Below are 23,429 nucleotides of genomic sequence, written 5' to 3'. Positions count from 1 at the left end.
AGGTACTCCTAATCAAGTGTTTAATGGCAAGGTTGATTGATGGATAAGAACGTGAGGTTTGAGGCTTGATTCTAAATCTGAATTCATATGCCTATCATTAAAAGGGAGTGGTAGTGGAAGTATATCTGCTGTAATCCATAGCAATTGATCCCGAAACTCACAAAATGTTTGCTGTACCTAAAGTATATTAGGTACTAAAAATGTTTAATGACAATTTAAAAGAAAACTTTTGTAATCTTTAAAGGGCTACAGTTCTCTGAATTTTTTTTTCAGTTTACTCTAAGTAATTGAATTCATCTTTATAGGGAAAGATAAAGTCCATTTGTTCCTTTTTTCCCACTCCAATATTGTTTCTTGAAACTAAGCCTGGGGAAATGGAGACTTTTCTATTATAGTTTCCTAGCTTGCTACCTTGCTCACAACTTTCTCTGTGAATACAGACTGATCTCGCCTCTGTGGATTAACAATTAACACTTTCCCATTTCATATAACACCAATATTCCCAGGACAGATAAAGAATTCTACCATCTTATCTCAGTGAGAACTGGATCACAATTTATATTCAAGGGTTTTTTTGTTTTGTTTTGCTTTTAGTCTAAGATTTTAAAAGATTTCAGCAAAGTGGTAGAACGTTGTAAACAGTTGCTGATAGAACTGCACAAGCCCGTGGATGACTTTGGTTTCCTTTCCTTAGGGCAAAGAATGAGTGTTGGATCAGACTGGCTTCTTCCATTCAGGTGCACTGATATAACTAAGCACATTAGATTTTCTTGCAACATTTACAACACCTACCAGCCTTCATTAGCTAGAATAAGTACTGGAAGGGTAGACTTAGAACCACAGATTTCACTGGGATATGTAGAGGGTTAGTGGTTTGAAGTAGTTTGTATACGTTCCATGTTTTTAGATTTTCTTTTCTGAGTCTTAAGCAGTTTTCACAAATCACTTAAGTGGTGTGAGAGAGTCTCTTTCCAAATTTTGATGTCACAGAGCTAGTGCACAAAGTGGAAGAACCATATCTTATCAGGTCGCTGGCCTGAGTCTACAGAGAAATCTTTTCAAAGTTTTTATTTATTTGTGTATTCCTGACTTTCTTCCCAAAGGGACCCAAAGCAGCTTACAACCCAAAAGAGATTATGCACATAAACCAATACACAAAACAGCAGTGCACAGACTACATCTTGGGGTGCTCAAGTACTGTTACAGCCTAACAATCACAATACAGTTTTAATCAGGGTAAACAGTATTCATTAAAGGGTTGTTTGTATCTTTTGCCGTAATGAAAAAAGGCTTTTAGCTTTGAAATTGGATTTTAATAGGAGAGCAACATTCTTTGTTTTATGCACAGATCTCATGTTTGTACCATTTGTCACACCTCATTATAGTGTGTGTTTATAGACATCAGTTCCCTGCACAGTTAATAGTGATTATCAAAAAGAGTGCCAACTATGACTGGAATTTCTGATCCACTGTGTGGGCACAGGCAGTTCCTTGGATTTGGCTTTAAAGTTTTTTCACTGTTTGTCAAAGCTCCTTTGTCCCACAAGAAGGCTTTGAGTGTACTCAGAAATGGAGAGCGAACTGCCCAGAGTAACAAGCCACCACCACTGACTAACCCTCAACTGTGAGACCGAGAGACAAGTCTTCCACCCTGCCAGGTGTTAAGCAAGAAGTCAACTCTGCAAAGTTGAGTTCTACAAAACAATTACTGGGTAGCTGTAGTCAAAATAGGCCAGAGCACTGGATGTAGCCTGAAGCCCCAGAGCCCAAATAACACCACAGAAGTATAATTAATAAAGTTTATTAAAGAAAGGTGCAAAAATACAATTAAAGAAACAATACAAAACATGAAAGAAAATAATAAAAGCTAAATGACTACACTAGAATATAGGCTTTAGTACTCTGACACAGATGTTGCCATGTCAGATTAGAAGCACAGAGTCCAGAAATCCAGAGTCAAAGGTCCCGAGCCTAATAAGAGAGAGAGAAGGTAGAGAAAGAAGGGTTTTTCTCCCTTTCTCACAATACAAGAACTCGTGGGCACTCAATGAAATTGCTGAGCAGTCGGGTTAGAATGGATAAAAGGAAGTACTTCTTCACCCAAAGGGTGATTAACACACGGAATTCACTGCCTCAGGAGGTGGTGGCAGCTGCAAAGATAGACAGCTTCAAGAGGGGATTGGATAAACATATGGAGCAGAGGTCCATCAGTGGCTATTAGCCACAAAGTTTAGATGGAACTTTCTGTCTAGGGCAGTGATGCTCTGTATTCTTGGTGTTTGGGGGAGCAATCAGTGGGAGGGCTTCTAATGACCCTTCCCCACTGGCAGACCTCCTGAGGACACCTGATTTTTGGCCACTGTGTGACACAGAGTGTTGGACTGGATGGGCCATTGGCCTGATCCAACATGGCTTCTCTTATGTTCTTATGTTCTTACAAGAAGCAGAAATAGGGTTGGCAGGTCCCTCTAGTCCCCTGATGGGGGACTGGGAACCCAGCACTCACCCTCCGCGGCATCTGGTGTCCCTTCTCATGTGTGTGATGACATCACTTCCAGGAAGTGATGTCATCATGTGGGTCAAAAGGTGGTCCAGCATGCGCTCCCATACTTGCCAAAGGGGTGAATCCCCCTCCTGTGGGCCCGATTTGCCCAGCTGGCCAGGTAAGTGGGGTCAGGGAGGGGAGGAGGTGGGAATAGGGGATCCCCCGCCCCAGGCGGGGGATTGGCATCCCTAAGCAGAAAACACCCACCAGCAGCTACTCAGAGTAGGGAACAGACTAGAATGAAGACCCTTGCTTTATGACCATTCTGCCTCTAGCTAGCCTCATCCTGCTCAACAAATCAGGGGTGTTGCATGTACCTCTGCAGCTGGCATGCACTCACACCCCAAACTCCTTGTTCTAATGAGATGGAATACAAGTGCGATATTCCCTCTTGGTCTCTGTCCTTGAAGCTCTCGCAGCCCATTAACTGTCTGCTCCTGTGCCTCAGTTCAATCCCATGTCTCTGGGAACTACAAAGTCATGCTGACAGTAATTTTCCAGAGAGAAAGGTCTTCTGTAGTTTAACTAGGCCAAAAGCCTTTACCAAAGATGTGAGAAAGTCAAGAAACAGGCTAAGAGAGACCAGTTTCTTGACACTGTTCTAGTGGCACTAATAATAGGGCTTGGCTCAAAATTATTGGGGCTGTTGTAGAAAAGAGGGCTCTTTTCTAAGCAGTGCCTATATTATAGCTGCTAATGGGATTGCATTTTTTATTGTACTCCCTGAAAGGTTCCTAAAACATTTTTTCAGAGCCTCGGGTTTAGTCTAGCATTTAGTATCTATTTTATCTCTGATGTCCCTCCCTCTTTCAGCTCTCTTTGTCTTGTGTCATTGTTCACCTATATTAGCAAGGTTACAACTGATGAAGCAGATGATCATATTTGTAAGGATCACTGGCCATTACCTTCAGAAAACAATTAGCTACATGGCAAACAATAGAAGTGACAGTTTTTCTATGTTCTCCTTCTCCCCAGAGCCAGTTAAAACATTGTACCTTGCCAGCCAAAATTGATTTCCACGTGGCTCTTTTCCAACTTGGGAGCCATAATAAACAGCACAGGCTTAAGTCTGATCATGAGAAATGAAATGCCATGAACTATCAGTGCCATGCTTTATGTACAGCTGCTGCTGATGGCATGAGATGTGTCTCAATCATCTGTAAGTTATTCAACAATGTTACAACTCCTAAACTGGTCCCATCATACGAGGCTAGTTATGTCTTCCCCTACAAAGCAATCATTAAAATGTAGCAGTACACCTTGATCAGCCTGTGGTGAATCATGCTGGAAGCAATAAAAGCAGCTTGAAAGTTTCCCAATGTGTGAACATGCTTATAGTCTTACATGTAGCATAAACGTGTAACATTGTCTTAAGTAGTCATGAATTGGGAGGGCAGGGGATTCCTAAATGTAATAGAATTCTAGACAAATGGATTTTGTGTGCCAAATGTGTGCTGGAATATGATTTTAATCAAAGGTGGCAGCTCAGAGTGAGCCTCTACTGAATCACCTTGTGCTTGTATGAGTATCAAGTAAATCTGTGAGCGCATGTCCTTTGGTTAAACGAAGCTTCCAAGGTACATCCTCAACTCTTGGACCCAGTAAATAATAGGCTAGACATGGGAGGAAGATCACTTGGGAATGACCAATCACTTTCCAGGCAACTAAATATATCTCTCCACTCTAATAATAATAACAATAACAACAACAACAATAACATTTGATTTATATACTGCCCTTCAGGACAACAGTGCCCACTCAGAGAAGTTTACAAAGTATGTTATTATTATCCCCACCATAATCACCCTGTGAGGTGAGAGGGGCTGAGAGAGCTCCTAGAAGCTGTGACTGACCCAAGGTCACCAGCTGGCTTCAAGCAGAGGAGTGGGGAATCAAACCCAGTTCTCCAGATTAGAGTCGTGCCACTCTTTAACCACTACACCAAAGTGGCTCATCCAGTGCTACTGTAATCACTTTCTTATCCTTCACTTTAAAGCTACCGCAGCAGCTCTTCTCCACTTTCTCATTCATGAGGAGACACATGTGTGCATATATATATATATTTGTTCTGGATGGGAAACTGCCCATGCTAGCTCCTTTTCCCATCTACCTTTCTTCTCCTTCCTTGATGCATGCACACACAATCCCTTGCTGTGAATGGAAAAGGAGCATGCTGTTGACTTTTTCCACATAAAAGCTTCTTCCAGGGAATGAATAGAGGTAACTGTATACTTTTTCTCCTGCAGGGCAAGCTACAGTTTGGGGTGAGTGGGGGGGTGTTTTATGTTGGCAAAATGTTGGCAAAACATCAAAGATTTCCCCACCCAAGCACTGCAGACCTGCCTGCTCTGAAAGCTGTATTTTACACAAGCCACTTTTTTGTTCTTGGCTCCACCCATTGAGATGCCGCTTTGTGACTGGCAGCTCCCAAGACTTCTTTAAAAAATTAAGTAGCTCCTAAAGATATAAAAGCTTCCCTCCCCTGTAATAGTCCTTAACATTTTGAATATAACATAGTAAAGCAAAACAGTAAAAATTCGGAATGTCCCCCTTTACAATTGGATTTGCTTTGCAAAGGAATAAGGATGGAATTATTTTGTTTTGTTTTATTTACTTCATCATCTGCCTTTCTCACTGAGACTCAGGGCAGATTACACAGTGTAAGTCAATGAAATCAGCAGGAAGAGAAATCTGATAAACAATGCAATAAGATTAGGATTACAGCCATTTCAATTGGGTCTTAATAACTATTTGCAAGCAATGCCTGATTGATTTTAAGCAAATCTTTCTTTGGTGGTACAAAGTAGACTTTTGTGGTGCAATAATAATTTTAAAAATCTTGGTTTTCAAATTTTCATGGGAGTTTATTCATTCTGTTTGTTCAAAAGCGGCCTATGGGTACCATAAATGGCCTTTCCTGAGATTAATGGTTTCCACTCTGTCCTTGAGAGAGCTTCAGTGAAACTTACAAAGTAAGATGGCCCTGCTAAAAAATAAAAAGTCATTAATATTCCCAATGCAGTCTTTCCCAACCGGCAAGATGAATGATCATAAACCAGAGATGGCTTCCATTGTCATAGACTGATGTTCTTCCAGGCAGCAGGTACTATAAATGCTAGTAAATAAATTGTCTGGCAACAAATTGTTTTTCAGATAACAGCAACAAAAAAAAGTAAAGTAGTTCTTAAAAGTAGGTAAAAGACTAATTTGAAGAAGCTTTTTTTAAAGAGCTTAATTATTTATGTGGGAAGAAAATGGTGAGGTATAAACAAGATTGCATAACAATCTGAAAACTGCATTGTAAAATATGAAGCCCTTTTTAGAGAAACAAAAGCATACTATACACTCGCTTTATATTAATATTTTTGGTACCATATAAAGAGGTATCCTTGTCTGAAGCCCTGAAGAGCTACCACCACTCAAGGCTGGTGATACTGATCTGGTCCGGATCATGGGTCCCACAGTTGCTGATATACAATGGCAAAAGGTGTTACTCCATTCATTGTGCTAGCCTTCATACTACCTCCCTACTGGGAGACAGCTAAGAGAACTTAAAATGGAATGCAGTGCAGCCTGAGAAGAGAGGGATCAATACTGTAACTCGCAGTTGAATTAGGGTTACCAGCTCTGGACTGAGAAATTATTTAAGCGGGAGAGCCCTAGGGAGGGCAAGGTTTGGAGACTGGTCAGACCTCAGCAGGATTAAATGCTATAGAGTCCACCCTCCAAAGCAGCCATTTCTCCAGGGGAACTGATCTCTGTTGCCTGGAGATCAGTTGTAATTATTTTTATTGCAAATACTTCTGTGATGGTTTTGTGCTTTATTTTTACTACTTTTCTCTTGGCTGTGGGCTTTTGGTTCAATAACTGCCTGTTTCATGGAGTTTTCTGGGTATTAAATGCAACCTTAATGAAAGGAATTGGACCTTAATTCCCCCATTTTTCTCTAGTAATGCATGCACATGATAGACTCTTTTTATTTTAGAGTTCTAGTTGAGCAAAAGCGCAATAAGTTTCAAAAGCAACTCGTTAGTCCACTTTGCATCAAACCTTTTAACATTTGATATTTGCATAAAATAAATCTTTCTTTAGAGTCTTGGTTAAGCAAAAATAAAAAATAACTAATTCTGTGTTTTTGCTGCAGGATTTTCTATCTGAACCCCCTCCCTCCCAGAATTATCCTTTTCCCCCTTGCCACCTGGTGAGCTTCATCCCAGCAACCATTTGTTGCTGGCTGTTAGGCTCACTAACAAGGGATTTTTCTAAATGACTTGGCTTCTGGCCCTTAGCCTCTGCCAGCATGATGCTGTTTCTAGTCCCCTGGGTGGGTAGTGAAATGAACTTTCCTGAAGGCCTTGATTATTTTATAATGACTCTTTCTGTAACAGCTTTGTTGGAGGTCTGTAATATACATCTAACATCCTTAACTTCTATGGAAGCCTTTCTTTTATCCAATAGTTTGGCACCCATCTGTACTGTGTTAGCACAAGCTGCTGCTCTTTTGTTGGAGTAAATCAGTTTAAGACACAAATAGGCATCCAATGCATACCTAATTCCTGCAATACAGAGATAAACACAACAGTCCTTATTCTAGAAAAAAAATACAAAAATGTTTCCAATGCTTTCAGATCACCATTGACATGTTGAATTTTGAGAACTCTGCAAAATGCCATTTGGGCATAATTGTAGACGAACAGTGTATGATTCATTGTATTTGTGAAACATCATACCACATCAAATAGAATACCATGGTATGGTGCAGTCTCTTAAGAATCCTCAACTTTTCTGAGCCTCTGGGCACCCTTGGAGTTCTGAGAGGGGATGGTGAGTACCACCCCAAATAGCTGCCACAGGAGGCAATACCACCATCCAGCTTTGTAAAAGAATCACATGGGAGCCATTCTGAACATATGCGTTATTGCTTTATTCAGTGTCAAAGTATTGATTTGTTATGTGCCCCAAACCCATGTCCAACTCAGGCTTAGGCTGACCTTCCCCTACCCTGAGGTAAAACTTCTCCTCTTTAAGCCTATGAAGGTGTATACTGGGCTGGGAAGCCTCTGGTAGCTCGGTTGATGTTAAGCTTCAACTTTCCTTCTTGTCCCACCCTTAGGAAATATTAAAATGGTTACCCAGCCAAGTCTTAGTAGAGAACAGATCAGGGGTTTGCACTTCCCTTTAGCAGAAACTGGCACACAAGGCTTGGGGAGGTTCAAAAGGTAACAGAAGGTTTTTTTACAGAAGGTTAAAGTCAAAAGGCAGGTAGGAAGGTGCTTGAAGAAACAGAAAGGTTTTTGTACAGGAACTTCACTGGTGTGAGGCACAAAACACTTGGTATAACACTAGGTTGTTGGCTTCTTTCAGAGGTTGACACTGCTTCACAGATGTTACACTTTATATACTCAAACACAAACAAAGCACAACTTTCCCTCCTCTCCAGACCTTACGGTGCTCCACTGAGACAAACCCTTCCTAGATACTGGGCAGGTGTTATAGTTATGAGCTATAACCCTGTTCCTGGCACTGAAGGGGAGACTCCTTTCTGCCCTCTTCCTTGGCCCACTATAATTCCCAGATCTCGCAAGTCTAAGCAGGAGTTAGTGCTGGTTTTTCCCACTTTAGTCTGAGGACTAACAGTGCTTCACAAACATTTCTTCCTCATACAGAGGATTCTCTGGCTGACCCTCTCTGGTCAAAAGCCAGGCTCCAACTCCCTTTCACTCTCCTGTTTACTCTCCAACTCCAACTGACAGCTTCCCCAACATTCCATCCCCAACTGCCATTTCAGGCTAGCCCCTTGCGGGGCGGGGGGGGGAACCTGTCAATCATAGCTCACTGACTGGAAATCACAGCATCTGAAGCTGAGTCCGTCACATCATCTTTTATCAGTACTTTGATTGAAAGCATGATCCATCCACTGGAAGGGAAGACAGCAAGAAGGGGATGTACTTCATCATGAAATATAGGGAGGCAGAGGGGGTGAGTGAGAGTGATGGTGTGGTATCTGGAACAGTTGTTGCCATGAGCTTCTTTTGCAAAGCAGAGAGGGTCACTTTGTTCTAATCTTATACTCCAGGGAGCTGGCCTGTTGCATGAGGGGAGATAAGTGTTCAGGAGTCAAACTTGTGAAGCAGCCTTATGGTAAATAAGACCATGGGTCTGTCAAGGTCAGAATTGACTCCATTCTAACTAGCAAACATTCTTGCCTACATTATATTAGTGACACATTTAAATTTCTCAGGCTTCACATATTAATTAGGAGGGGGATGTGTTTAAAAACCTTTTCCTGTAAAAGTGTATAAAAGATTGTTTATCAACAAAGAAGGGGCATAAAAGAAGGAGGAATGGAATCACAACCACACCTAAGAAAACCAGTCCTCTCAATCTTCCAGTGGTTCCCAATCCTCCAGTGGCTACAATTACTATTGTGACTGTTCATTTGAATGGCAGCCAATAACAAGTCCTATCTTACAATAGCCTCACCCACTTTCTGAAAAGCCAGGGAAAGTACTGGTGGGAGCCATGGTGCCCATAGACACCATAATGAGAAACTCACTGTTCTAACTACTTATCTCTTCCAGTGCACTAATTGTCTGCTGACATGCTTCAAACTCAACATGACTACAAAAGCATATGAATAGTTACAGGTAGTGAACTAGTTCTGACTGTGACCTAATATAATAATGGCTAGGCACCTTCATTTATTTTTGAACGTAGAGTAATAGGCCAGTTGTTACTAAAAGCATATGAGAAATCTATCTAGACATCTGGTATTTATGATCAGGATTTTTCTAGCTACAAAATGGACGTTCCTGTTGACCGAGAAGGTTTTCTGTTTTATATTTTGTCTATGTATCTGAGTCAAGTTTAGTCTTTCAAATCTATTTATTCAGTTCAAAAATTTTTGAAAGTAGTTAGTTGAACTATCAGTCATTCACATTCATATAGTCTTCCCCATAAGCCATGTTTAAAACAAGAAATAACTTCAGCTGAAAAAAGTTATGTCAATTACATTGTCAACTACATTGTCTTCAACTGCATTTTCTATTTCATAAATATAAAGTTTGATTATGATGCAAATGCTTGGTGGAAAAAAACTATTCATAATTATGGGAGCATATTAAAGTGATGTCGTCAACAGAATAACCTGTTCCAGCAATACTGAACAGCCACAACTTCTGAAACAAACTCGTTTTAAGTTGTCCCTTCCCTCTTGCAATTTTATAGGGACATGTTCCAATGCTGCTAGGTATTTGTAATTTTACTACAGAATTCAAGGTGGCCATGCTGAAATGTTAGCAGCATATTTCTGTTAAAATGGTTCCCATGTTATATTTGTTCACCATAACAATTAATGTCACTATCATTTTTGCAAAGACAAAGCGAAAGAAATTCAAACTCTGAAAAGTAATTTTGATGTTTTCCCCATAGTATTAAAGGAGATTAGCCACCAAACTCTTTAAATGAAAATACCACTGACCAATATTTAGAAAGGAAAGGAAAGTAATTTGCTGTTAACATTTTTAAAGAATTTTTAAAAATCCATAGATAAATATTTAAGTCAATAGATAAATATTTAAGTCAAAACTTCAGTCCATCTACACTGAATTAGTTTGTTTATTCTTCTGTAGCATTTTTTCCAGGAGAAAACATAGTTTACAATTATCATCTCAATGAAAACTTTGACTCTTCCTTAAAACCACTTAAATGCAGACTTTCCATTGTCCACTGAAGAATACAGTATGATGTGCAGAAATGAGGAATCCCACTCACATATACATTCTTTTGCATTTAGTAAACCTGTGCCTTCTGTCGAAATGAATAAGGTATCCCACACCTCCAAGAGATCTGTGCGTGCATCAAAAAATGCATAGGTCTCTGAATCAGGGTATATATGGGGATTAGGAAAAGCACCCCAAGAAGCTCCCCAGACATGTGTTAAGCAGGGAGGTGCATAGACATAAGGAGTGGCCATTGGCTAACATCATGACTCTTTAGGAATTCCCCAAAATTCTGTAGTTTGACCATAGGGTTCATACAGTTCTTAGAGTGGTGTGATGTCACTTCCAGATTCCCAGAAGTGATGTTACATCATTGGCTGCCAGACATTTTATTTTATTTTTTTCCCACCACTGTTTAGATTAGCAGCGGGAAACACCAGCTGGGAGCTGGCAGCCCTAGTGACAGTTGACAGATTGATTACTGTTCATCTAGAAGGCAACATGTTTATAAGGGGCTCTAAAAACGGCTCTATGGCTGATGTTCCCTCTTCTCATCCAATGCTTTAGTTTCTGTCACTGTATATTGCAGATTTTCAGGTTGTCATTCCATGCCCTCTTTATGAAAATGTTTACTAAGGTGGAAAACCTGTAAAAATCAAGGGCTTTCAGGACTGAGCTGAACAGTTTCTTTATCATCTGTTTGCATGCAGTATAACAATTTGAGATAAAAATGTCTGGAATGTATGTAAAAGCATCTTTAAAGACTTAATCCTTGCACACACACCCCTTCTTCTGAAATGTTTTCTGCCTGTACAGCTATGACTGAGAAATAAACAAATTTGAGATGCCATAATGGTATTTGCTGTTTAATTTTACCAGCAGTATGCATGGTGATATACTTATTAAATACCATGTGGTAGAGAGGATCATATTACTGTTGGAGTTACTCACTAGTATAAAAATAACTTGCCCAGCCTTCTGTGTGACCTACTGGAGTAATGATTAGTGTTTGTTTGGACAGCAAATCAAAAATACAAATAATGTTGCTTTCTGTTTCTCTTTGATTTGGAAGGTCTACAAAGCAATTGATGGTGTTGATTTTAAAACCCTAAATAGCCTGGGTCCAGAGACAGCTCTAAAAAGAAACTGCTGTCATATCTACTTCTGCCACCCACGAGAGTTCTGATCCAGCTTCTCCCATGAAATAGCATTGTTGTGAGCAAAAAGCAGGGCCTTTATAGTGGTTACTGAAGTTTTGTATAGCTCCTTTTCTAGGGAAGCCTTCTGTTGCTCCCTTTTGTTTGCCTTTCAGAGAAAAATGAAAACATTTTCATTAACTTCTAATCTCCTTTAGGAATTAAATTTTGTCCAGTATCAATTTGGAAAATACTGTGGTAACACTGTTGTTGTCTCTGTATAAATACTGTTTTAATTGTTGGAAGACTGGTTTGCTACATGTTACAAAAATACATAGACTTCTTGACAATAAGCCTCTCTATAGCACAGAGTTTGAGTTGTCTTCTGTTTTTGATTAAATGTACTTGTCTTCCAGACACCTTGATAAAAACTATCACTGAAAGGTAGTAGCTCTCATAGCAATCTAGGGTTAATGCTGTAAGTATTGCCATCTTTACAGATAGCTTGTAGCAAATGGACCTCTGAGTACTGGGTGCCTGGCAGATCAGATAAAAGGAGAGGGCTAACAGGGGCATCTGGCTGGCCACATTGGAAATGAAATGCAGGAATAGATAGACTTTGGACTAATCTTGCAAGGTTGTTTTTACATTCCGATGATTTCTAGCAATACAAATCTCAGCTTCCTTACTTGTTTCTTGGATTAAGAGGGGTGCTTGCCTGCAGCCAGTATTCTTGCAAACTCATTTTCTGTTTTAGTAATAATTGATCTTTTCCCCTTTGTCTTAGGTTTTCTATGCCAGCAAAGATGGTACTAAGATCCCAATGTTTATTATTCACAAGAAAGGAATTAAATTAGATGGGTCTCATCCTGCGTTCCTTTATGGTTATGGTGGGTTCAACATATCTATCACACCTAGCTACAGGTAAGCAGATTGGAGGTGGCATATTTTAATACTGTATTATAAATATTGATCAAAGTAATAAAAACACCAGTAATCTTAGAATGAGAACATTTTATTATGTAAATTTAATTTGTAACTAGGGACTAGTGAAGCCCACTAGGATTACCAGTCTCCCAAGGGGAGTGAGGGATCCCCTACTCCAGCCTCCCGCCCCCCCCCCCAGCACCACTCACCTAGCCTTCAGGGGGGAAAGCACAGGGAATGGGTCCAGGAGCACCCGTGCATGCAGCATGCTCCAGAGCTCATCCTTGTTGCACCAGGAAATCTTAGTCCCCTCATAGATATTTGTGAATCAGTAGATAAACTGATCATGTCAAACATAAGAGGAACACTTTTTAAAATAAAATGAGAGAAAAATAAGCTCTTAAGAATATGAAATTTCTTGTTTATATTCTTGTTGTAAATTATTATTACTATCTGGGCATACATTATTTTTCAGCCTTATTTGACAACAGGTCTTTCTCTTTATCATTTTACTTTTTGGATCACTAATTCTAAGCATCTTGGTTAATAACTATATTTAAAAATGATTAATGATTCAGACGCCTTCATAATTAACTGACGAGCTCTTGTTTTTCTTTGCATTAAAAGATTTGAATGGTTAGGTAGCAGAAATTAGAGAAGTTTTCTGCATATAAAAGTTGAACAGCAATTAAGCAAATAAATTAGATGCCCCCTCTCCAACGCAAAAGGCTTGTTCCAAAAGGTGAGAGCTGCTATATAGAAAGAATGGGTTCTAGCAGATGCCAAGTAGGCCTTCTTAAGCAAGAGAACAACTAGATGGTGGCAAATAGAAAAACTCAGTTGACACATAGGAACATATGGGGATACCTACAGATACTTATTTTGATTTAGTTTATCAAAATGTGCATTCTAGGCTTTTAGAGGTCATAACCATCACCTTGAATTGAACCTTGAAATAATCTGCCAGCCAGTGTAGCTGTTTTAAAATAGATTGCCATGTTCTGAACTCAAATAGTGTAAGGAGTTCACCAGCACTGGTGAAAGGATATACAACTTATTTCTTAGCATTTAGTGAAGTCAACACAACATTTTTTACAGAATTAGATAAGGACAGCAATCGAAAGAAAATACTTATTTTCATTAAGTAGTGTATGTCCACATTGGTGACCTGATTGCCAGCTAACCACAAAGTGCTAGCCCCAGTGTAGTAACACTGTGCCTCTCTGCAAACAGTATGGTAAGATCTCCATAGTTTCTAAACAAATAAGTTATTAGAACTTGAGTGAGTGGCCTTAATTACATGATCTTGATTTTTGTCTTGTATTGTTCATACATACAAGGGAGTTGCCCATCACCCTAATTCTCCGGACAACTGTAGCTCAGGCAAAAGTAGGGTTGCCAGTCCCTCTTAACCTCCCGGTGGGGGACTGGCTCCCTGCACTTAATTCTTGGGGTGGGGGTGCGCACGTGCATGCTCCTGCCCGATTTGGGCCGAAACAGGACCATTTTGGGCTGCTGCGATGCACAGGAGTGCTCCCACGCTCTGCAGTGTCCCCGATCTGGGCCAAAACAGGCCCGATCTAGGAGGTTGCTGCACTCAGGAGTGTGCAGTACCGCAGGGGAGCACTCATGGAAGGTGCGCCCCCCCCCGCTGGCCAGGTAAGTGGGGGCAGGGTGGGGGCGAGGTGGGGGGCAGGGGATCCCCCATCCCCAACGGGGGTCTGGCATCCCTAGGCAAAAGTCAGGTCTTAGTCAATGAGGAGTTTGTTGCAGAATTTAACCAATACAGAAATTTGAAAGGGGGAAATCCAAGGGTTTATAATTAATAAGGACTTTTTTGACATTTTACTAATTTGTGGGCAGGGTTTGAAGAAAACATAACCACTGATGGGAACATAACCACTGATCCATGTAATCGAACTACCACTTTCACAGAGCAGCCAGCCAACACACAGGTCAAGAGGTTAATCCATTTGTATGATGTTGTGTCCTAGAACTGATATTCATAGGTTTGCTCTCTGAATGTGGAAGTTCTTTTGAGTCACCACAGCTACTAGCCATTGATGGACCATATCCTCTATGAAAGCCATTTATGTTTTCATAGAGAATATGAACATCCACATGATCCTTCCTGCTATGCTTCGACCAGCAAGGAAAGCTTCATGAAAATGTCATGTTGATATTTTCATGTAAATAGGAACATCTTTCTCCTACAGGTTTAGCTTGGTTACTAGGGAATACTAGGAATACTAGGAGAGAAGACTGAAAATATTTACCTATTAACTGTCTCTATTTGCAGTGTTTCTAGGCTTATTTTTATAAGACACCTTGGTGGAATTCTAGCTGTAGCTAACATCAGAGGAGGAGGTGAATACGGAGAGACCTGGCATAAAGGTAACGATTTCTTCTTGTCATTTCTGTAGCTATCCGTGTTAAGTAGCTCCAAGATAGTTGTTTGACCCTTACTTGTATTTGCAGCAGAAACTAATTAGAAATTTTTCTTTCTTCGTGTACAGAACAGTTATCTTGCTCTCTACTGCATCCTTTTCAAAAGCCATTTTGAACCATTTCTGAAGAGAATTGTAGTTATCCTGTTTTGTCCAGGTTGTTCTTTCACAATTTTGATCAGTATCGTTATTTTCATTGTGGGCAGTGGGGCTCATCTGGAGAGTTTCCCAGTAATTGAAAGAAGAGAATCTGGTGATTTTTATAAAGAGAAAACACTCATGACAGCATCCGCACAGTTGTATTCTTCAAGACAAAGTGTCCTTCAGTAATGGAAATTAACTGTATCACTCTAATGAGTTTTTAATAAGATTTATCCTGATTTCAAGAGGCTTGTTTTTTCCCCAATTTCCTGGCTTAATTTCCGCACCAGTCTATGCATTGGTTCTAATTGGAAGTCTGTTGTTTGTTCATTCATAGACAGCTATTTCTAAGGTTTAGAAAGTTATCATTGTGATTAGATTCCTTGGAGAGGATCATAATGCTCTGCCACTGTAGGAGTTTTTCAAATGAAGCACAGGGCACCTTTCCCCACTTGTTTCTTCTCAGTGGTACCTGTTTCTCAGGATCAGGTAATGTCTTGCATAAGCAGTATACTTTCCCAAAGGCCTTTATTTATGTCTCCATTTTTGAAAAAAAAATGTGCTTTGTAACGAGACAGTTACATGGCAACTATAAAGATGGAAGCAAAAGTTTTACCTACAGAGAACAATAGTATTAGTTCACTGAAGCATTGCCATGTTACCATAAAAAAAGAGATGCATTTAAAAGAATTTTTGGGATTAGACAGCCAGCTTTATTATTCTAAGGCAAACACCATAGGATCTTAAAAGAAAATTAATACAAAATTGCTTCATGTACAAATATTTACAGAATGCCTATACACACACATACTGCAATAAAATCATTTTAAAGATGCAATAAGTCGTAGCTTCAAAAAGACATCTCTTTTCTATTTCTGTAATTTATAGTAGTTAACATAAGCTTGACACCAAGACAGTTTGTACAAGCTTACATTGCTCCTTACTTGCATGAATGCAAAGATCCAGAAATCAATACTGGGTGGTTTTTTTGTGTGTGACACAGAACACAATATAATTGGATATATTTATCTGCTAATGTCAACTGTTTGTGCTGGAAGCTGTGACATCCAAAGTCTAATCAAAGCCTGTATTTTATGTGTGATTTTTTAAAAAGATCATGTCTACAAAACTGCCTTCCAAAGAAAGAAACACCCAAAACAACTGATAAAAGGATACCAGTCTTTAATTTTAGGTGTCTGCATAATTTTAATTTCCCACTAGGGACTAAGTTACAGAGCTCAGTCAATATGAATTAATAATAAAACTCTGCCTTTGAATATAGGCAGAGTATCTTTCTTGACCTTCAGAGCATTGTAGACTGTGCATATAGAAGGGAAGTTAGGGGTAAAGGCTCCTTTCTTGGAAGGTGAAGCTTCAGAGCAATCTTGGCTACAATAATTAGTTTATTTACGCTGGTAAGAGCAAGCGCTAGTTAACAAAAGATGCATTCCCAAGTTTTCATGTTTCAGGCCACTTCTCTAAAACAACTTTTGAAAGCTTAATGGAAAATAAGGATGTTTACATTAGCATGCTGTTAACTTTCTTCGTAAGCATTTTTCAGTTCTTTCTTTTTGTCTGGCTGGCTTACGCTATGCACTTTGAGTTGATCGGCTGGAAATGCCAGATCCCAAAATGTATATTGTTGGCAAGTTTTTAAAAAACTGCTTGTTTGTTCTGTATCTTAAAATGCCATGAATGGACTTAATGTCATAAATGTTCCATTAAGACAAATCAAAATTGGAAATGTTCATGGCTGCTTCATCTTGAACCTGCAATGCACAGCTTTTAGATGTCTCAGTTATCAGTAAGATCGCCTTTTTTATTCTCAGTCCTCAGCCCAAGTATGTATTATTCAGGGCTTCTGAAAGCATCAAAATTATTGGCAGAACCGTCTTGTGAATTCTTTCTTGAAAGAGATCACCGTTGTCTTTTGTATTTCTCCGCAGCATGAATTATTAAAATGCTAATGAAATTAAAGACTCACCCCAAGCAATTATTTTTGTATGTACATGCACATAAGAACAAATACTCTTAATCAGCAATATCAAGTGAGCCTGTGTGTGTGTTTCAAAATAGGTTAACTCACATTTTCTTTGTATGCATTTAGGTGGTATCTTAGCCAACAAGCAAAATGGTTTTAATGACTTTCAGTGCGCAGCAGAGTATCTTATCAAACAGGGATATACTTCTCCAAAGAAGCTGACCATTAACGGAGGCTCAAATGGGGGCCTGTTAGTGGGTAAGAATAATATGTTTGGTTCTGGTTTTTATGGCTAACCTGCATGGATTTAATCTAAAGTACATCAGTGGCTCATAGGGTAGATTCTAAAAGAACTTTTTAAAAAAATGGCATCATAATGCTGATTGAATCATATAATTAGCTTCTCGCTCAGTATCCAAATGTTGATGTCTGTAGAATACCAGTTGCCCATTTAAGCAATCATCTGCCATTATGAAGTACACACATAACTACTGCTCTGGTACATCTGTTTTTCTTCCAGTAGGTTAGAACCAGCCAAATGCAGAACACAGTGTATAAAAATAATAGATAGGAAAATAAAGAGACTAGACTTGTTCTGGAAACTAGCCGAGTCAGCATTTAGTCCTGTATTATTAGTTGCTGGGGTCTCCTGGTCTGTGTCCTTTATTTCAAGCTTGTAGCTCTTATGTCTGTATTGTCTGAAGGCCCATGTCTAACTAGGACCAGAGCTTCTCTTGAAATGTCAGGAGGATGATTAACTGCAGTGAAACATCTTAACATTTCTATATGTAATGGCCTTGTTTAAATATATTTACTATGCCCTTTTCCTGCCCAAAGTATTGGGCTGCTAATACCGACATCTTTCCCCAACACTTAGGAACGTCACTAGATCAGCAGTGCATACACCATTTTGAGTAGTTTATGTTCCATTAACTGCCTCTCTTTGATAATATCTTAGCATGTCATTGGTCTGTATCATAAATAAAAGTGTGCCTACTTACCTGGAGCAATGTACATCTAAGGACTGATCCCACAATTCCCCTTTTTGTCCTCATAAGCAACCTGACCTTCCTGAGTATGTGATCACATGACTTAATGCAATAGATGAATCAATTAGATGCAACCTGTAACCATTTTCAGTTGATGTGGCCGCTAGAAAAAAGTATGAATCTTATATTGCTTGGCAGTTTGCTTATATGAGCACATTCTAGAGAAAGTCAGGACTGCTGGAAAAACAAAAAGTTGGTAACTGTAGACTATATTACTGTGTACTGTCTGTTGCTGTGTTCCATGCTGTTTTGTGTTTTGTTTCAGCATTTTTTTTGCTTTTCTTCTTCTTCATCTCTGTATTGGATTTCTGCTTGTTTTCACATTTCTGCTATCCTACCCTATTGTATTGTTTATTGAATGACCCAGATGTTTTTATTGACTTATACTAAGTAATCCACCTTGCATCCCAATGAGAAAAGTGGACTATAAATGACATAAATAACTATAAATACAATGAATCATGAGATTTGGCTCTAAGGAATTCTGTGATGTGAGCATCTAGCCATGTGCAGTTCATTGATTAAGGGTGAATTCATTTTTTACACTAATATTCCCACTAATGAAAAGAATTATAGCTTGATAAATAAAGAAGACTTCATACTTTATGCAGGGAGTATAGGTAAACAGGAGCCTGGCTTCCTGTGTAATTTAGTGGTTAGAGTGTCAGACTAGGCTCTGAGAGGCCTCGGTTTGAATCCCATGGAAGCTTGCTGTGGGACCTTGGACCTGTCACACACATTCAGTATAGGATACCACACAGAGATGTTTTGAAAATAAAATGGAGAAGAGGAGAACAGTGCTTTGGGTCCCCATTGGGGAGAAAACAGAGGTATAAAGAAACAGGAAACTAATTTCCCAGTCATTCCATTTACTATTTCTGTCATTTGTACAGACAGAATAACCAAGTAAATGAATTTCTGAGTAAGCAAGTTCTGTGTGTAAGGTTTGAAAAATGACAGCTTGCATCCTACAATCTGTTTCCAAAAAAAGAAGGGCACTTCTGTTGTAGAAAAATAAAGGGGTTATTTCTACTAGTTTCCCCCTTCCGTTGCAGATCAGGAACAAAATGGGGGCGGGGAGTAAAGGGCTTCAGTGGGAACTGAACTGATGAAATCCATGCCTGAAGGATGCAGGCTGCTATTCCGTTCATTAGGTGCCAGGGTCAAATTTCAGGGCATCTTGGTAACTATTGCTGATGCTTTCCCCCAATCCTGTCTCGTGTATGTGCTGTAACAAGCTGAACCCTCGTCTTAAACATGCAGCCTATAAATCCTTTGAAACCTTTGCAAGCTCCTGTTGAGGACCGCCACCCACGGACTATGCAAATCATCACACAAAACCATGTCATGGAAATACGCAGACCAATGGATCAGACCAGTAGTCCACCTAGGTCCAGGGCCTTCCCCTCCTGGCCCTGACAGTCAGAGGTTTATGGCCTCTGAATGTTAATTATGTGGTGAATTGTTCTTTTTCAATTTTACATTTATAATTCTGTAGTTCATTCAAACTTTTCCTTGCTATGGCAGTTTTCTCACCGCACTCATAAACAGGGTTAATGGAGAGAACTTTTCATTTTTGAAGACAGCGTAGACTCTTTATTTTGAAAATGTTACATGTATGCTGTCTTCAGAGTAGATTCTGAGATCCCCCCTCCCCCCCCCCAACATGTAGATGGATTTTAAAATAGCTGCTTATGTACTTGTAGTCAGCATTCTCAGTGTACAACTGCTGTCTCAGATGTAAAGGACCAGTGCCACATTTCCTAAGATCATATTCGCTGAAAAGGAGAGAGAACTGCTGGGATTTATCCACAACACCATTTATTTCCAGTCTCAGTCATTACTAGAAGGTACACTGCATAAGTTTGAGCAGCACTCATTTGCAAAACAGACACCCTTTATTCTCTAGAGTATAAGAAAAATATGTACACTTAAGAACATAAGAAGAGCCCTGCTGGATCAGACCAGTGGCCTGCCTAGGTCCAAGGCCTTCCCCTCATGTTAACTCCTTGCCCTGACAGTCAGAGGTTTATGGCCTCTGAATGTTGAGGTTCCCGTTAGTCACCATGGCTAGCAGCCATCACAATAGACCTATCCTCAATAAATCTGCCTAAGCCCCTTTTAAAGCTGTCTACGCCTGTGGCCATCATTACTTCCTTTGGCGGTGAATTCCATATTTAATCACTCCTTGTGTAAAGAAGTGCTTCCTTTTGTCTATCCTAAATCTATTGCCTGTCAGTTTCTTTTGGTGCCCTCAGTTTTCCCCTCAGTATTCAGGAAAAGGAAGAAAAAATTATCTCTGCCCATTATCTCCATTCCATGCATAATTTTATAAACCTTTGTCATGCCCCCCCTGCCCCATAGTGGTGGAGACTGCCATCAAGTCCTACCTGATATATGGTGACCCCCCTACTAGGGTTTTCAAGGCGAGAGACTACAGAGATGGTTTGCCATTGTCAGTCTCCGCATAGTGATCCTAGTCTTTGGAAGTCTCCCATCCAATTCCTAACAAAGGCCAACCCCACTTAGCTTTTGTGATCTAACAAAATCAGGCTTGCCTGGGCCGTCCAGGTCACATGCATTACCAATAGTGGTCTCTTTTCTAAACTTAAGTCCCAATCTCTTTAGCCTTTCCTCATTTCTTTTCCTTAGCCTTTCCTTATCATCTTGGTGCCCTCTTCTGTACTTTTTCCAGCTTTGCAATGTCCTTTTTAAGATTCAGTGACCAGAACTGAACACAGTATTCCAAGTGAGGCCACACCTTAGATCTGTACAGAGGCATTATAATAGTGGCTGCTTTATTTTCAGTCCCTTTCCTAATAATCCTTAGCATATAGTTTGCCTTCTCCCCCACTGCTGTGTCACACTGGGTTCATTGAGCTATCCATTATGACCCAAGGTCTCTTTCCCACACAGGTTGTTTCCATGTGTTCTTAAAGGGATGGCCCACTCACCAAATGCTGGTGGCTTTTCCTCTTGACTCCACATGTCTCGGTTTTCAAAATGGGTGCAGGGTGTTTACCGACATTTTTAAGGTTTTTCTTCTGCAAATGCACTTTCCCCAGTCTTTACTTTTGACACAGTTTGATGGAGCACTTTTTCTTCATTCTTGGGCATGTGAATGCTAAAAGCACTCTGAGGCATCCTCCGATCACTGCCCGGCTCCTCCCCACAAGCTCTCAGCATGTAATCATGCATACTTAGAGCCAAACTACAAGTGACGTCTTACACAGGTTGGACACTAGTCGGCTTCCCTCAAGTTTTGATGGGAAATGTAGGTGCCCTGGTTTTACAGCTTGGCTCTCCATTACAGCTGCAAGACCAGGATGCCTACATTTCCCATCAAAACTTGAGGGAAGCCGACTAGTGTCCAACCTGTGTAAGACGTCACTTTTAGTTTGGCTCTAAGAGCAAAGAAAACATTTGGAGGGGAGACGGGTGGCAGTGATGAAAGTGCCCAACCTCCCCTCCAAACCTGCTTTTTAAAGGAGCTGCTGAGGCTGCCTGTGAGCACAAAGTGCAAGGTAAGCGCTTTGGGGGAATGTGTGTGGAAGCTGAGTTTTCAAAGCGACTCAGCAAAACACACACAGTAAGTGGGACAAGGGCAGGAAAGACCGGCTGTATGGAAACAGTCTCAGCATGTTCAGACCCCATTAATATGTTCTTAAAGTTTGGGGGGGGGGGGGTTCCAGTGAACATCACCTTACACTTACCTACATAAAACTTCATTTGCTGCACTGTTGCCCACTCACTAAGTTGGTGGAGGTCCTCCTACTCAGCAGTAAGTTCCATTTTATTCAGTGGGGCTTACTCCTGGGGAAAGTGTTTTTAGAATTGTCACCTGAATAATTCATCAAGTCTTTTTGGGCCTGGGAGCAGCATTGAATACCGTTCCTTAGCACCCTTCAGTGGGATTGCCAGCTATTCCTACCCCCTTCAAGACTCCCCAAAAACAGGCATCTAGGACCAAGTCCTCCTTCGCCCCTCTGCAGTTCCACCTGTCTTTGGGGGCATGGCCACACCTCTCAGACCATCAGCAGTGACAGCATTGGGGTTTGCTTCTCCCAGAAGAGTCAGCCCTAAACACGCAAGTTTTTAAGTCACAGGGGCAACATGGCCTTGCATTAAATATTAAAAATCTGCATCTTCTCAGTGGGAAACTGTTTAATTTTCTTCTTAATTGCAAGCATGCCAAACATTCTTTTGGGATTATATGTTGCATGTTCAGCAAACATTCCCAAGTCCTAGCTAAACATATCAGGGAGGGACCAGATTTCAATGATAGAGAGGTTCAGTGCCTGGCATCCACTGACAAGGAACCATGGCTGGGAAAGATACCTGTCTGAAAACCTGAGAGAACACCTGCAAGTTGGAATTGATAGTACTGGGCTTAACAATGCAATCTTTACACCTTTCTAAATCCATTAGCTTTCATGGATTTAGAAGGATGTAGCTCTTCTTAGGATTGCATTGTAAATGTGACAACGGAATAGGAAACCAACTCAATAAGCAGTGGCATGGCCCATTGGGTAGAAAGTGGGTTGTAGTGGGAAGGAGAGATTTAATATAGAGACATGGCTAGCAGAGGGTGCTTGCCCCCTCTCTCCCCACGCTGTCCCCCAGGTGCTTTCCCCCTCTGATGATGGTGGGAGAAATGTATCTTTTTAAAAAACAAAAAACAGATCTGTTGCCTGCTTAGACTTTGATGCATCATCATATGTTTCAGGGATCCTCTACTGCACCCTGTTTTTCAGGGAATCATGCTCGGTACTTATCTTGATTAAGTACCAAGCATGATTATCTTCGTGCTTGGTATTTAAGTAAAAAGCACTGAGAGATTCTTATGCCAGTATTTGCAAATGTTACAACCTCATTCGTACTTTAAAAATTGCTATTCATAGCTGCTGTTCAGCACAAAAAGCTATGTTAAACATTAATATTTATGCAGTCTCTGTGTTGTTTTGTTTTTTCATCCCTCCTCTTCTCAAGCCGCCTGTGCCAATCAGCGCCCAGACCTCTTTGCCTGTGTTATTGCTCAAGTAGGAGTAATGGACATGCTGAAGTTCCACAAATTCACCATTGGCCACGCTTGGACAACAGACTATGGCTGCTCTGATTACAAAGAACAGTTTGGTTGGCTGTACAAGTAAGAAAGGATTTCTGTTGCATACATACAGCATGCTGTGCTTAAATGCTGAATAATCCAGAATCATAAATCATATGCATTTCATATGAAAACGGTTTTTCTGTCTCATGCCACAGCAGCTGAAGATTATAAAACTGATTTATTTTTAAGTAACACCACAAATCTTGAAGCAACTGACTTTGTATATTATAGGGTTGTGTTGTAAGAAGTAGCTCAGAGCGATGCCTTGGTAGGGACAGGGACTATACGCTATGCTGCTGGGTATCGTCTGCTGATGTAGACATACACCTACTAGGAAGTTTCCATGTTGCTAAATATGCCATTTAAATTAGTTGT

The 23,429-nt window shown here is 40.2% G+C and overlaps 1 protein-coding gene across 1 annotated transcript in view; it reads left to right on the top strand.

Annotated features, from left to right (window-relative positions):
* The window catches only part of PREP (prolyl endopeptidase), a 106,081-nt gene that overhangs the window by 77,614 nt on the left and 5,038 nt on the right, over positions 1-23,429 (top strand). The window contains exons 11-14 of the mRNA XM_054975449.1: positions 12,190-12,326; positions 14,629-14,723; positions 17,025-17,156; positions 22,937-23,093. Coding sequence (XP_054831424.1) covers positions 12,190-12,326; positions 14,629-14,723; positions 17,025-17,156; positions 22,937-23,093 — 521 coding nt within the window. The remainder of the gene's footprint in view (positions 1-12,189; positions 12,327-14,628; positions 14,724-17,024; positions 17,157-22,936; positions 23,094-23,429) is intronic.

The sequence above is a fragment of the Eublepharis macularius genome, chromosome 1, assembly GCF_028583425.1.
Source record: "Eublepharis macularius isolate TG4126 chromosome 1, MPM_Emac_v1.0, whole genome shotgun sequence".
NCBI lineage: Eukaryota > Metazoa > Chordata > Lepidosauria > Squamata > Eublepharidae > Eublepharis > Eublepharis macularius.
Note: the sequence above shows the minus strand (reverse complement) of the source record. Positions and strands in the feature narration are given on the sequence as shown.